Source organism: Indicator indicator, chromosome 3 (assembly GCF_027791375.1).
Source record: "Indicator indicator isolate 239-I01 chromosome 3, UM_Iind_1.1, whole genome shotgun sequence".
NCBI lineage: Eukaryota > Metazoa > Chordata > Aves > Piciformes > Indicatoridae > Indicator > Indicator indicator.
In genome coordinates, this window is record NC_072012.1 from 5,794,758 (window position 1) to 5,807,385 (window position 12,628).

The window sequence follows — 12,628 nt, forward strand, 5'->3', positions numbered from 1 at the left end:
TGTTTAATTTATCTTGATCAGTTAAAAAGTGCTTCTCAAGGAGAAACCCTCTGGTGCTATGTGAGAAAGCTCTTATGCAGGCCCCTTGACCTTTGGGAGACCTTGGGAATTAGGAGGACTTCAGGTAAGCTGTGGAGATGAATGCTTGGGTGAAAGGTTGGATACTCATTTCTGATTGAGGATGTAATGAGGCTAGGAGGAGCACATTGTTGAGCCAGGTAGCATCCAAAGGGAGATTCAATCTCAAAGAGACTGGACATTAGGAAAATTTTTTTCCCAGCAAGAGTGGTCAGGCATTGGAATGTGATGCCCAGGGAGGGGGTTGAGTCCCCAACCCTGGCTGTGTTTAAAGGTGGTTTGGATGTGGTGCTTGGGGCTATGGTTTAGGGGTGACCCTTGTAGAGCAGGGTTCTGGGTTGGACTTGGTGATCCTGAGGGTCTTTTCCAACCTGAATGTTTCTGTGATTCCGTGAAATACAAAGGCCTGGACCAGTTTGGCTTTGGGCTCCCAGCTGCTTAGAAAATCACCAGGTTCCTCTTACAGGAGTGGCCAACAAAAGCTCCCTTTTCCCTGCAGCACAGTGCATGGTGTGAGCACACTGCTGGGCTTCTGAGGCTTGGGCACAGTGATTGCTTCTACCTGAGCCTCTCCTTGGAGACTCACACTGTGCCTGTAGCTGTGCTGTTTTGTGAGTGAAGGGAGTGTAACAGCTCAGTGGGGTTGGGCTTCCTTTGAAATCAAGATTTCTGCTCTCTTCCAGGGCCAGCTGAAAGATGGACGACGATGACTTTGGAGGGTTTGAGGTATGTCCCTTCAGTGAGTTAAATTGGAAGTGCAACTGTTTTCAACTGTTCCTAGGACAATTTGAGCCTTTTGTGGAATATTTACCATTTTTTGTGACGTATTTATCTTGTTTTGGTGTGTGTGTTTGTAGGCTGCAGAGAGTTACGAGTTTGGAGATGGTGAGAAGCAGACGACATCCCCTGCTATTGCCTGGGCAGCGTTTCCCACAGGTATTGATAACCCTGCTGTGAAAACTGCTGATGTTTGGCTGGCCTGTGATCACTGCTACTGTTAGCACCCCCAAGTGTAGCAGACAGTGGTGACAGCCTGCCATGTTTGTTCATTGTGCTGGAGGGCTTGCAAGGGGCTCAGCTGTTGTGTCTGGATGGTGATGTTCAGTTTTCTCTTCGTGAGAAATATTTGGCTTCTGCAGGGGTGGTGGAGGAGTGAGAAACAGTAGTAGAAAGCTAATATATCCTTAGGGAGACTGGAGGAAACTGGTTCCATTCCTTGGCATGACTGGACAGGGTTCCAGGGTCTCTGTTGGTAATGGTGCAGGGCTTCATTCAGCTCTGGATTGCTCTTCATTACCGGGATCTGTGCGTTTAAACATGAGCCACAGAGCTTTCCAGGTTTGGCTCTTTGGAATTTACATATGGGTAAAAGATTGTCTTGGTGTGCCTTTACTGAATAACCATCTCCTCTGGCTCATCCTTGCAGCTGCCAAACTGTTTTATAAAACAGTCATTGACAATACTTGGGCAGCTCTCTAGAAACCAATTTCATTTAAACAAACAAACGAACCAACCCCCAACAAAAGAGAACAAGCCAGCAAGAAGCAAACCACACAAACAAACAAACAAACCCCCAGTAAAACAGAACAACCCAGCAAGAAACAAACCCTACAGACAAGCAAACCAACCCCCAACAAAACAGAAAAAGCCAGCAAGAAACAAACCCCACAAGCAAGCAAACCAACCCCCAACAAAACAGAACAAGCCAGCAAGAAACAAACTCCACAAACAAGCAAACCAACCCCCAACAAAACAGAACAAGACAGCAAGAAACAAACTCCACAAACAAGCAAACCAACCCCCAACAAAACAGAACAAGACAGCAAGAAACAAACTCCACAAACAAGCAAACCCCCAACAAAAGAGAACAAGCCAGCAAGAAACAAACCCCACAAACAAGCAAACCCCCAACAAAACAGAAAAAGCCAGCAAGAAACAAACCCCACAAGCAAGCAAACCAACCCCCAACAAAACAGAACAAGCCAGCAAGAAACAAACCCCACAAGCAAGCAAACCAACCCCCAACAAAACAGAACAAGCCAGCAAGAAGCAAACCCCACAAACAAGCAAACCAACCCCCAACAAAACAGAGCAAGCCAGCAAGAAGCAAACCCCCAAAAAAAGAGAACAAGCCAGCAAGAAGCAAACCCCACAAACAAGCAAACCAACCCCCAACAAAACAGAGCAAGCCAGCAAGAAGCAAACCCCCAAAAAAAGAGAACAAGCCAGCAAGAAGCAAACCCCACAAACAAGCAAACCAACCCCCAACAAAACAGACAGCCAGCAGAGCAACCCCAAAAAGCACAGCAAGAAGCAAACCCCACAAACAAGCAAACCAACCCCCAACAAAACAGAACAAGCCAGCAAGAAGCAAACCCCACAAACAAGCAAACCAACCCCCAATAAAACAGAACAAGCCAGCAAGAAGCAAACCACACAAACAAACAAACTCCCAACAAAACAGAACAAGCCAGCAAGAAACAAACCCCACAAGCAAGCAAACCAACCCCCAACAAAACAGAACAAGCCAGCAAGAAGCAAACCACACAAACCCCCAACAAAAGAGAACAAGCCAGCAAGAAGCAAACCCCACAAGCAAGCAAACCAACCCCCAACAAAACAGAACAAGCCAGCAAGAAGTAAAACCCCACAAACAAGCAAACCAACCCCCAACAAAAGAGAACAAGCCAGCAAGAAACAAACTCCACAAACAAGCAAACGAACCCCCAACAAAATAGAGCAACCCAGCAAGAAACAAACCCCACAAGCAAGCAAACCCCCAACAAAACAGAACAAGCCAGCAAGAAACAAACCCCACAAACAAGCAAACGAACCCCCAACAAAAGAGAACAAGCCAGCAAGAAACAAACCCCACAAGCAAGCAAACCCCCAACAAAAGAGAACAAGCCAGCAAGAAACAAACCCCACAAGCAAGCAAACCCCCAACAAAAGAGAACAAGCCAGCAAGAAACAAACCCCACAAACAAGCAAACCCCCAACAAAACAGAACAAGCCAGCAAGAAGCAAACCCCACAAACAAGCAAATCAACCCCCAACAAAACAGAACAAGCCAGCAAGAAACAAACTCCACAAACAAGCAAACCCCCAACAAAACAGAACAAGCCAGCAAGAAACAAACCCCACAAACAAGCAAACCCCCAACAAAACAGAACAAGCCAGCAAGAAGCAAACCCCACAAACAAGCAAATCAACCCCCAACAAAACAGAACAAGCCAGCAAGAAACAAACTCCACAAACAAGCAAACCAACCCCCAACAAAACAGAACAAGCCAGCAAGAAGCAAACCCCACAAACAAGCAAACCCCCAACAAAACAGAACAAGCCAGCAAGAAGCAAACCCCACAAACAAGCAAATCAACCCCCAACAAAACAGAACAAGCCAGCAAGAAACAAACCCTACAAACAAGCAAACCCCCAACAAAAGAGAACAAGCCAGCAAGAAGCAAACCCTACAAACAAGCAAACCCCCAACAAAAGAGAACAAGCCAGCAAGAAGCAAACCCTACAAACAAGCAAACCCCCAACAAAAGAGAACAAGCCAGCAAGAAGCAAACCCCATAAACAAGCAAACCAACCCCCAACAAAACAGAACAAGCCAGCAAGAAACAAACCCCACACACAAGCAAACCAACCCCCAACCAAAGAGAACAAGCCAGCAAGAAGCAAACCACACAAGCAAGCAAATCAACCCCTAACAAAACAGAACAAGCCAATAAGAAGCAAACCCCACAAACAAGCAAACCAACCCCCAACAGAACAGAACAAGCCAGCAAGAAACAAACCCTACAAACAAGCAAACCCCCAACAAAAGAGAACAAGCCAGCAAGAAGCAAACCCCACAAACAAGCAAATCAACCCCCAACAAAACAGAACAAGCCAGCAAGAAGCAAACCCCACACACAAGCAAACCAACCCCCAATAAAACAGAACAAGCCAGCAAGAAGCAAACCACACAAGCAAGCAAATCAACCCCTAACAAAACAGAACAAGCCAATAAGAAGCAAACCCCACAAACAAGCAAACCAACCCCCAACAGAACAGAACAAGCCAGCAAGAAGCAAACCCCACAAACAAGCAAACCAACCCCCAACAGAACAGAACAAGCCAGCAAGAAGCAAACCCCACAAACAAGCAAACCAACCCCCAATAAAACAGAACAAGCCAGCAAGAAGCAAACCCCACAAGCAAGCAAAGCAAACTAAACTAAGGAAACCCCACAAACCCCAAAGCCAACACAACCAACCAACTCAAACCAACCCCAAATAAATACAAACCAACCCCAAATAAATACAAACCAACCCCAAATAAATACAAACCAACCCCAAATAAATACAAACCAACCCCAAACCAAGCCAGACCTTTTATGTTGTGTAGTCACTGAATGCTGAAATGTTTGTTTCTGAGCTTCAGCTAAATGGTTGCAGCTTGTAAGTATTTGGAGGCTTTTTTTTAAGTGTTGCTTAAACAAGAAACTGAGAAATGAAATTTACACTTCCATATGGCTCTGGATTTAAGAAGCTGGAATCCTAAACTAATTATTTCTTAGAACAGTTTGGCTTTGGAAGAATAAAACCTGGGGAAAAGCTTTCTGCTGTGAACTGTAAGGAGCCATCTTGAAAATGCACCTGAGTGGTTTTCCTTCCTCTCTGTGCTGTGCTGCTGAGAGAGATGTGTGTGGAGAAGCAGCCAAGTGTTCCCTGCAGGGGGGACCTTCATCCTCACTGGAGTCCACAGCAGCTGCTGTCAGCTTCAGCACTAGGGAGCATTTGCCTGCTGATCCTGCTGCTCATTGCCCATTAGCTGGGGAGATGCAGCTCATTGGTGAATCCCTGATCTGCATACACAGTGATGAAAAGTGTTGGGTTTGGAATGGGGAAAACTGAGAAATTTGCTAAGCTAAAAAAGGGAAAATTGCTGAGGAAACGACTGAAGCCCCACGGATTTGCATAATGCTGTGCATGCCTTGGGAGGCTCTTACAGCACTCATGGTGGTACTGAGTGTTAATTGATAGCTATTAATGGAGCCACTCATTCTGTGGAGTGGAGCCTTCCATTCACACTGAGCTAAAAGCAATGTAAGCACAGGAATGAAGTTTTGTATCTTCAATTAAATTTAGTACTTATTGCTGGTTTGGGTTTTTTTTGTTTGTTTGTTTGTGTTTTTTTGTCTGGGAAAGAAGATTATTTCTTTTCTACCAGACTCTATGAATTAACTTGCTACTCATTGACAATGCTGAGTTGGAGTAGAGGTGTTGTTTTTTGGTTTTTGTGGTTTTTTTTTTTTCAGTGCAGGTTTCAGAAACAGTAAATCTTTGACTGCCTCTTCATACTGTGCATGCATTTTCTGTTCTGTTCCTTGCATTAGTATCTGAAGTCCATATGTCTCCTGATGTTCTTCTGGAGCACTCTGTGCCTTCTGCCTCCTTGGTTCCTTCTGACTCATTCAGTGTATCAAGTGATAACGTGGCTAAAGCTCTCCAGAAGGCCAGCAGTGCTACAAACCCAGCAGCTGTGGAAGAACAGGTAATGCCCCAGCTGACAAGGGGACCTTGGTGTGTTCAGTGTCTTAGCTCTGCACATCTCTTTGCTCTGCAAACATAGATGGAATTGCCTTCGAAAAGCACAGGAGTCCTGGATGTCTAGGATGCATCTTTGAAGTAAAATAGTTTTAATCTTTGAAGTAAAACAGGTGTTTAAATGCTCTAACAGACCACCCACCCCACCACCCCACCCCCCTGCTTTGGTGTGGACTGCAAGGGGGTCTGTGTGTTAAAGAGCTGTTCAAAGCTAAAAGCATGCTGGTAGTGCTAGGGAACAACAGCAGGAGCTGTTCCTCTTCACACTGCAAAGATTCCAGGTGTGTGTAGATGGCATACTTGTGGGTGTTCCCAAGAGCTTTTAGGCTTAGAGATTTAACATTTAATCTTTACCTAATTAATGTTAAGTTTGTTGTCTGTTTTTTGTTTATTTTTTTTAATCCCACTACTTTTAGAGTTGTTTTTCTTGTCTTGTTGTGGTCTGACACAGTCCAAGCTGTGCAATCTTTATCTCTCCTTGAGGCTGCAGCACTGCTGAGAAGTGATTTTTAGTTTCTCTTAGGGGGATGAAATTGTTTTGGTTTTAACTGAACAGGTGAGCAAGGGGAGGAAAGGGATTTCTGCCTGGAGATATCTGTGGACAGGAATGAAATGGTTTACCCTCCTCAGTGAGATTTTATTACCACTACTTGCAGTGACACCAATTTGAACAAGTTATTCATAGAACCACAGAATGGCTTATGTTGGAAGACTCTCCCTGTTTCTTCTCTGCCCTCACCCTCTCTGCCAGTGTAGCTTTGCCACCTTCTTTGTGCTGGCTGCAACATTCCCTAGATCTTCTGGCAAGCAGATTCAGCTCTCATATAGCAGAAAGCTTTTCCTTTGAGCAGCACCTGTATGCTCATCACTCCAGAAAGACTGGGGCTAGTTCAGACTCAGTAATGAATTCATTACTGGTTTGTGTCCATTCTCAGCCTAATGTGCTGGGGGAAGCCTGTGAGGAGTGGAGATGTGCCCAGATGCAAATGGGACCAAAGACAATTTCTTGGAAATTTAGGAGTTGTGTTCTTTGGGGCTTTTTTTCGTGGGTGTGAGGAATGCTTTGTTTTTTGTCTGCTGCAGCTGGGGCACTTTTCTGTGCTGAAAGCTCTTCATCTTCTTGTCTGACACTGTTTTGATAAGTAAATTCTGTTCCTGGCAAGATGACCTTACTGAAGATAAGGAATAGACTTTGTTACTTGTGGAAAATCCCTCTGTGCAAATCCCAGCTGCAGGCCATCTCTCAGTTCTTCTCTTGTTCTGGTCATCTACTGACAGAGCTGTGGTTCCATAAACTACTGTAGTGCAGGGAATAACACAGACTGAAAAATGATATTAGGAGGTGTTACTGAATGAAGAAAGGGGCCTGAGAGGAGATCCTTTAACATGATTTTGAACTGAAGATCAAACTTTGCACTTTGGATAAAACTACAGGTGGACATAAAGCTGTAATGAAAGATTCTTACCTCTGTTAGAGAAGGGTGTTAGCAGAGCTGCCCTCTTCTATAACTGTGTCTCCAGAGACTCTTCAAGCTCTTTTGTCATGGTAAAGGCCTCATTTTTTCATGCTAGAGAGGTCACTGTTTTGGGTTCCAAGGTGACAGTCTTTGGCAGGAGCAGACTCTGATCTCAGGTGGCACCCCGAGCTTCTCTTGGCTGCTTCCAGAGGGGGAATTCAAAGCACAAAGTGCCACTTTCTTCTGGCTGTTCTGCCTGCTGGATCTCTGGTATCCATGTCCAGTCAGGGTCTCAGCTGTTGCCTGTTCCTTTGAATCCTCTGAGAGATGCTTATTGAAGAGTCAATCTGTTATTTGGGTGTCTGCTTGGAATGAAAGGATTCAATCAGATCAGTCAACCTCTCTTCATAAGCACATTGAGCTGTTCCTCTCACCACCACATCTCCAATGCTCTTGGCTTTCAAATTGCTGTGGAAGAAGTGGCAGTTGCAGTTAACTGACCAGCTTTTACCTTTGAAGTTCCTTTGCAATGCAGACAAGGTTTTGCCTTTTTCCCAAGGAAGCTAAGAAAATCTTTGGCTTTTGTTAATTATACCACAAAATAGTTTAAACTTCATATCATTTATTTTTGTGCTTTTCTGGAAAATATGGGCTTGTTATCAGTGTTCCTTCTGGTTGGGGGCTGTGGATTGTAGAGTACACACCAGAAACTCAGTTTTTTTACTTCTGTAGTCCACCCAAATGTCACTGATGGGATCTTGTGGGCATGTAACTCTGTTGGTTGAGCTTCAAGATGAGATGCTGGAGCACAAAAACTTTGGGTTCCCTTTCTGTAGCTGCTGGTTGCAGGCTGCATTGGGTGAAAACATGTCATGGCTAGTCCAAGGAGACTTTATTTGCCTGATGCTTTGAGGCAGAAGATTCAATTTCACTTCTTTTTTTTTTTTTTTTTTTTTTTACATCTTTTGAGTATTTTGACCTCATTGGAAACTGCAGTATCTGTGTCATCCCCCTTCTTAATGCCTTCTCCTAAAGGATTTCTGAAAAGCAGTCAAGGAGATCAGGGTTGATGTGAATGATAGAATCATAGAATTGTTAGGGTTGGAAGGGACCTCAGGGATCATCTACTTCCAATCCCCCTACCATGGGCAGGAACACCTCACACTAGATAAGGTTCCAGCTTGGCCTTAAAGACCTCCAGAGGCTTCTACCACCTCCCTGGGCAACCTGTTCAGTGTCTCACCACTCTCAGGGTGAAGGATTTCTTCCTAACATTGAATATGAGTCTACCCATTTTTGCTTTTTTTTTTTCCATTCCCCCTTGGTCTATCCCTACCTGACACCCTAAAAAGTCCCTCCCCAGCTTTCTTGTAGCCCCCTTCAGATACTGGAAGGCCACAAGAAGGTCTCCTCAGAGCCTTCTCTTCTCCAGACTGAACAGCCCCAACTCTCTCAGTCTGTCTCCATAGGAGAGGAGCTCCAGCCCTCTGATCATCCTTGTGGCCCTTTTCTGGACACATTCCAGCACCTCCAGATCCTTCCTGTAACAGGGGCTCCAGATCTGGATGCAGTACTCCGGGTGTGGGGTCTCACCAGAATGGTTAGAGAGGGAGATTACCTCCCTCCACCTGCTGGCCACACTTCTCTTGATGCAGCCCAGGAAGTGATTGGCTTTCTGGGCTGCAAGTGCACACTGCTGGCTCATGTTGAGCTTCTACAATCCATCTAGAATTACTGGCTACTGTTCCATTGTTGGAGATTTCAGCCCTGGAAGCATTTAAGCCCAGGCTTGATGAGGCCTTGGGCAACCTGGTCTAGTGAGAAGTGTCCTTGCCCATGGAGGGCTTGGAACTGGCTGATCTTTGAGGTCCCTTCCACCTCCAGCCATTCTGTGTTTTCTTTCTGGCCAGCACTCCCTCAGTATCAGTGTGTGCAGGGCCAGCTTCAGAGAAGTATTGTCAAAGAGGAACAGGATTTAGAGTCATAGAATCAGTCAGGGTTGGAAGGGACCACAAGGATCAGCCAGTTCCAACCCCCCTGCCATGGGCAGGGACACCTCACACTACATCAGGCTGGCCAGAGCCTCATCCAGCCTGGCTGCAAACACCTCCAGGGATGGGGCCTCAACCACCTCCCTGGACAACCCATTCCAGGCTGTCACCACTCTCATGGGGAAGAACTTCTTCCTCATGTCCAGCCTGAATCTCCCCACTTCCAGCTTTATTCCATTCCCCCCAATCCTATCACTACCTGAGAGCCTAAAAAGTTCCTCCCCAGCTTTCTTTTACAGTTCCTAGGTTCTGTGCTGGCATCTGAAATGGCATCTGACCTGGAGTGGTCAGCTGTCTTGACTGTTTCCTTTGCCATTCTGTTCCCACACAAATTAGATTCCAGCAGATATTGGAGTTACCTCTCTGAATGCAGCTGAGGACAAGACTTCAGGTACACCCAGCATAGCTTTGGTTGATGCTGAAACACAGAGAACAAGTGAACCAAAGAGCTCTCTCCAACAGCCTGGTGCAAACCCAGAAATCAAGCTGTGCTCTGCTGAAGAAGAAAAGCTAAAAATCAAGAAGGTATGGAAAGCGTTTTTAATGAAGACCTTTTGCATTTATGTAGCAGCCAAATACAGTTGGAGCTGGCAGAGAATTGCAATGCATTTTGTTGTAGAAATGTGCCAAATTTACCTCAAATACTTCTGCTAATGCCTGGTGTCTCTTTTGGGCTGATTTCTTCTGAGATTTCAGGAAGAAAAAACAAAGTTTTCTTAACATGCAGCCAATTGGTTAGAGGGCAGAGTGATTTCTCCTGTGTTTTCTGTGTGGTCACTGAAGCTGAAAGTGTGAGCAGAATATACAACACATTGCTCTCCTTTTGTTTGTGGTTTTTTTTCTTTTTGTGTGTGGTTGGGGTTTTTTTTTTTTTTGTTTGTTTGTTGGTTTGGGGTTTTTTTGTTTGTTTGTGTGGGATTTTTTGGGTTTTTTTTTTGTTTTTCTTTTTTTTTTGTCCTGGGAGCTCTGGTAACTAAACTCTTCATGTTCCTTCTGTCCTGAATGTGAGAAGTAGCAGGCAGGACTGTGGGTGCGTGTCAGAGTTACCAGGAGGTCCCTGAGGCACAGCACGGCAAGTTTAGTTTCAGCTGCTCTTAGAAGTGTTCCTGGGTAACTATCAAGGTGTGCTAGGGAAGGAGGAAATGGCTCGTTGGAAATGAAACTAAGGATGAGTAACTAGAGGGGAAGAGGAATGGATTGGTTTTGCTAGGAATTAAGTGTGCAGAGGAGGGCTGGAAGGGGAAGCACAGCTGCAGGCTGAAGAGGAGATAGTTGAGAGGTAGGCTTTGGGCTCAAGTGTTGCACAACCATTTTCTGTCTCCACAGTTGAACCAAACACTTTGAATCTCAAGAGCTGTTTTTATTATTTCATCCCAAAGCAGGGCTGAACTAAGCAGACCTTCTCTTTCTGTCCTCCTCATGACCCTCTCAGTTGTGCTGCTGTTTGATTAGCTGTAGTGTGCTCTGGCAGCCCCTTTGCTTCTATTCTACCTTCCTGCCTGGCTGCAGAAATCGTTGATCTGGAGCAGCTGAAAGGGTGCCAGCAGCTTGTGTAGAGCAGGAATGAGTTTGGTGGGAGCAGCAGCTGCAGTGAGAAACAGTAAAAACCTTGAGCTCTTCGTGTAGCAAGTAGTTGTGAAGGTGTCAGAGTATCCTTCTCCTTCCTCTGGACTGGTTCCTCTAGAAGGGCCTCCTGTGAAATCACAGCATATTGAAACTGGGTTGGATTTCAGAGCCATAGGTAGAGGTCCTGAGGCCTCTGTGTGATGCTATTTCTGCCTTTTCAGTCAAACCCTTTGTTAAAAGCACATTTAATGTGCTGCTTTTCAAATGCAGACAGACAGAACAAGCTAGCACAGATATAAAAATGATTAGAACAGAATAGTGCCAGTTGGAAGGGACCTACAGCAATCATCTGGTCCAGCTGCTTCAGCACCTCAGGACTCACCAAAAGGTAAAGCATATAAGTAAGGGTATTGTCCAGATGCCTCAAAGGCTGACAGGCTTGGGCCATCAACCAGCTGTCTGAGAAGCCTGTTGCAGTGTTTGCCCACCCTCTGTAAGGAGGTACTGCCTAATGCCAAGGCTGAAACTCCCCAGGTGCAGCTGGGAGCCATTCCCATGCCTTCTATCACTGGATCCCAGGCAGAAGAGACCAGCACCTCTCTCTGCATTTCCCCTTTTCAGGAAGCTGTAGAGAGTGGTGAGATTGATGCTCAGCCTCCTTTTCTGTAGGCTAGACCAAACCAGGGATCCTTGGCTGCTGCTCACAGGATTTGCCCTTGATTTTAAACACTTTACACTTCAAAATACTGTCTCCACGTAAAGGCTGCAGGCAGAGCTTTGTGGCACCACCTTGTATCTCTCTGTATGATGGCAAATGTCACCATCTTCAGAAATGAAACCTGCTGCAGGCAATAACTGCATCTGGATTTGAAGCATTTGTAAGTATTTGTAACTGCCCATGTTTAATTTTGCAAATTTTCTAGGAGTTGGAACACTTACTGGATAAACACAGTGTTCTGGAAATGGATTTCTTGAAGGAAAAAAAACAAAGAGTAACTTCACATCAAGAGCATCACAGGACACTCCAGGTAACTCATTTCTTGTAGTATCTTACATCTTTTTCAGGAGGATTTTGGGTAGAGTTAAGGATCTACAGGCCTGCTCCTAAGCCTTTGGAGGTTGAAGAATTTCTGAAGTCCTGGTTTTGGACATTAGTGGCAGTCTAGGTGTAATACCCACTAGCATAAGTCCATTTCTGTAATGCAGAACACAACCTTGATCTGTTTGAGAAGTAAACAAACAAACAAAGAGAAGACTGAGAGGGGATCTGATCAATGTCTATCAATATCTGAGGGGTAGGTGTCAAGTGGAGGGGACCAGGCTCTTTTGGATGGTTCACAGTGATAAGACAAGGAACAATGGGTTTAAACTTGAACATAGAAGATTTCACCTCAACATGAGGAGAAACTTCTTTACAAGGAGGGTGAGGGAGCACTGGAACAGGCTGCCCAGAGAGGTTGTGGAGTCTCCTTCTCTGGAGACTTTCCAAACCCACCTGGATGCATTCCTGTGCAGCCTACCCTAAGTGATCCTGCTCTGGCAGGGGGGTTGGACCTGATGATCTCTTGAGGTCCCTTCCAACCTCTGTGATACTGTGAAACCCCTTTCCACAGCAGATGTGACTTCACATCTGGTGTAGCTGTAGACAATTATTTAGGCACTGGCTGACTGGAATATGGAATAGTTTGTGCTGCATAATAAAAATCTGCAAAGTGTAATTAGATGCTGGAGAATGGAATTAAAGTGTCTTCCTCTGTAAGTCAGCACTGTCCATGAGAGAAGTGTGAAGTCTCATGTGCAAGATGAGTCTTTCATTGTAATCTTCAGTCTTCTTCCAGTGTTACAGCAGGACAAAGTCTGACAGGCTTGCATTTCAAAA

General features: G+C 45.2%; 1 protein-coding gene across 1 annotated transcript in view; it reads left to right on the plus strand.

Moving 5' to 3' along the window:
* Positions 1 to 774: 774 nt before the first annotated feature.
* The window catches only part of CCDC91 (coiled-coil domain containing 91), a 77,587-nt gene continuing 65,733 nt past the window's right edge, over positions 775 to 12,628 (plus strand). Inside the window, exons 1-5 of the mRNA XM_054399748.1 lie at positions 775 to 804; positions 936 to 1,014; positions 5,465 to 5,622; positions 9,520 to 9,708; positions 11,673 to 11,777. Coding sequence (XP_054255723.1) covers positions 775 to 804; positions 936 to 1,014; positions 5,465 to 5,622; positions 9,520 to 9,708; positions 11,673 to 11,777 — 561 coding nt within the window. The remainder of the gene's footprint in view (positions 805 to 935; positions 1,015 to 5,464; positions 5,623 to 9,519; positions 9,709 to 11,672; positions 11,778 to 12,628) is intronic.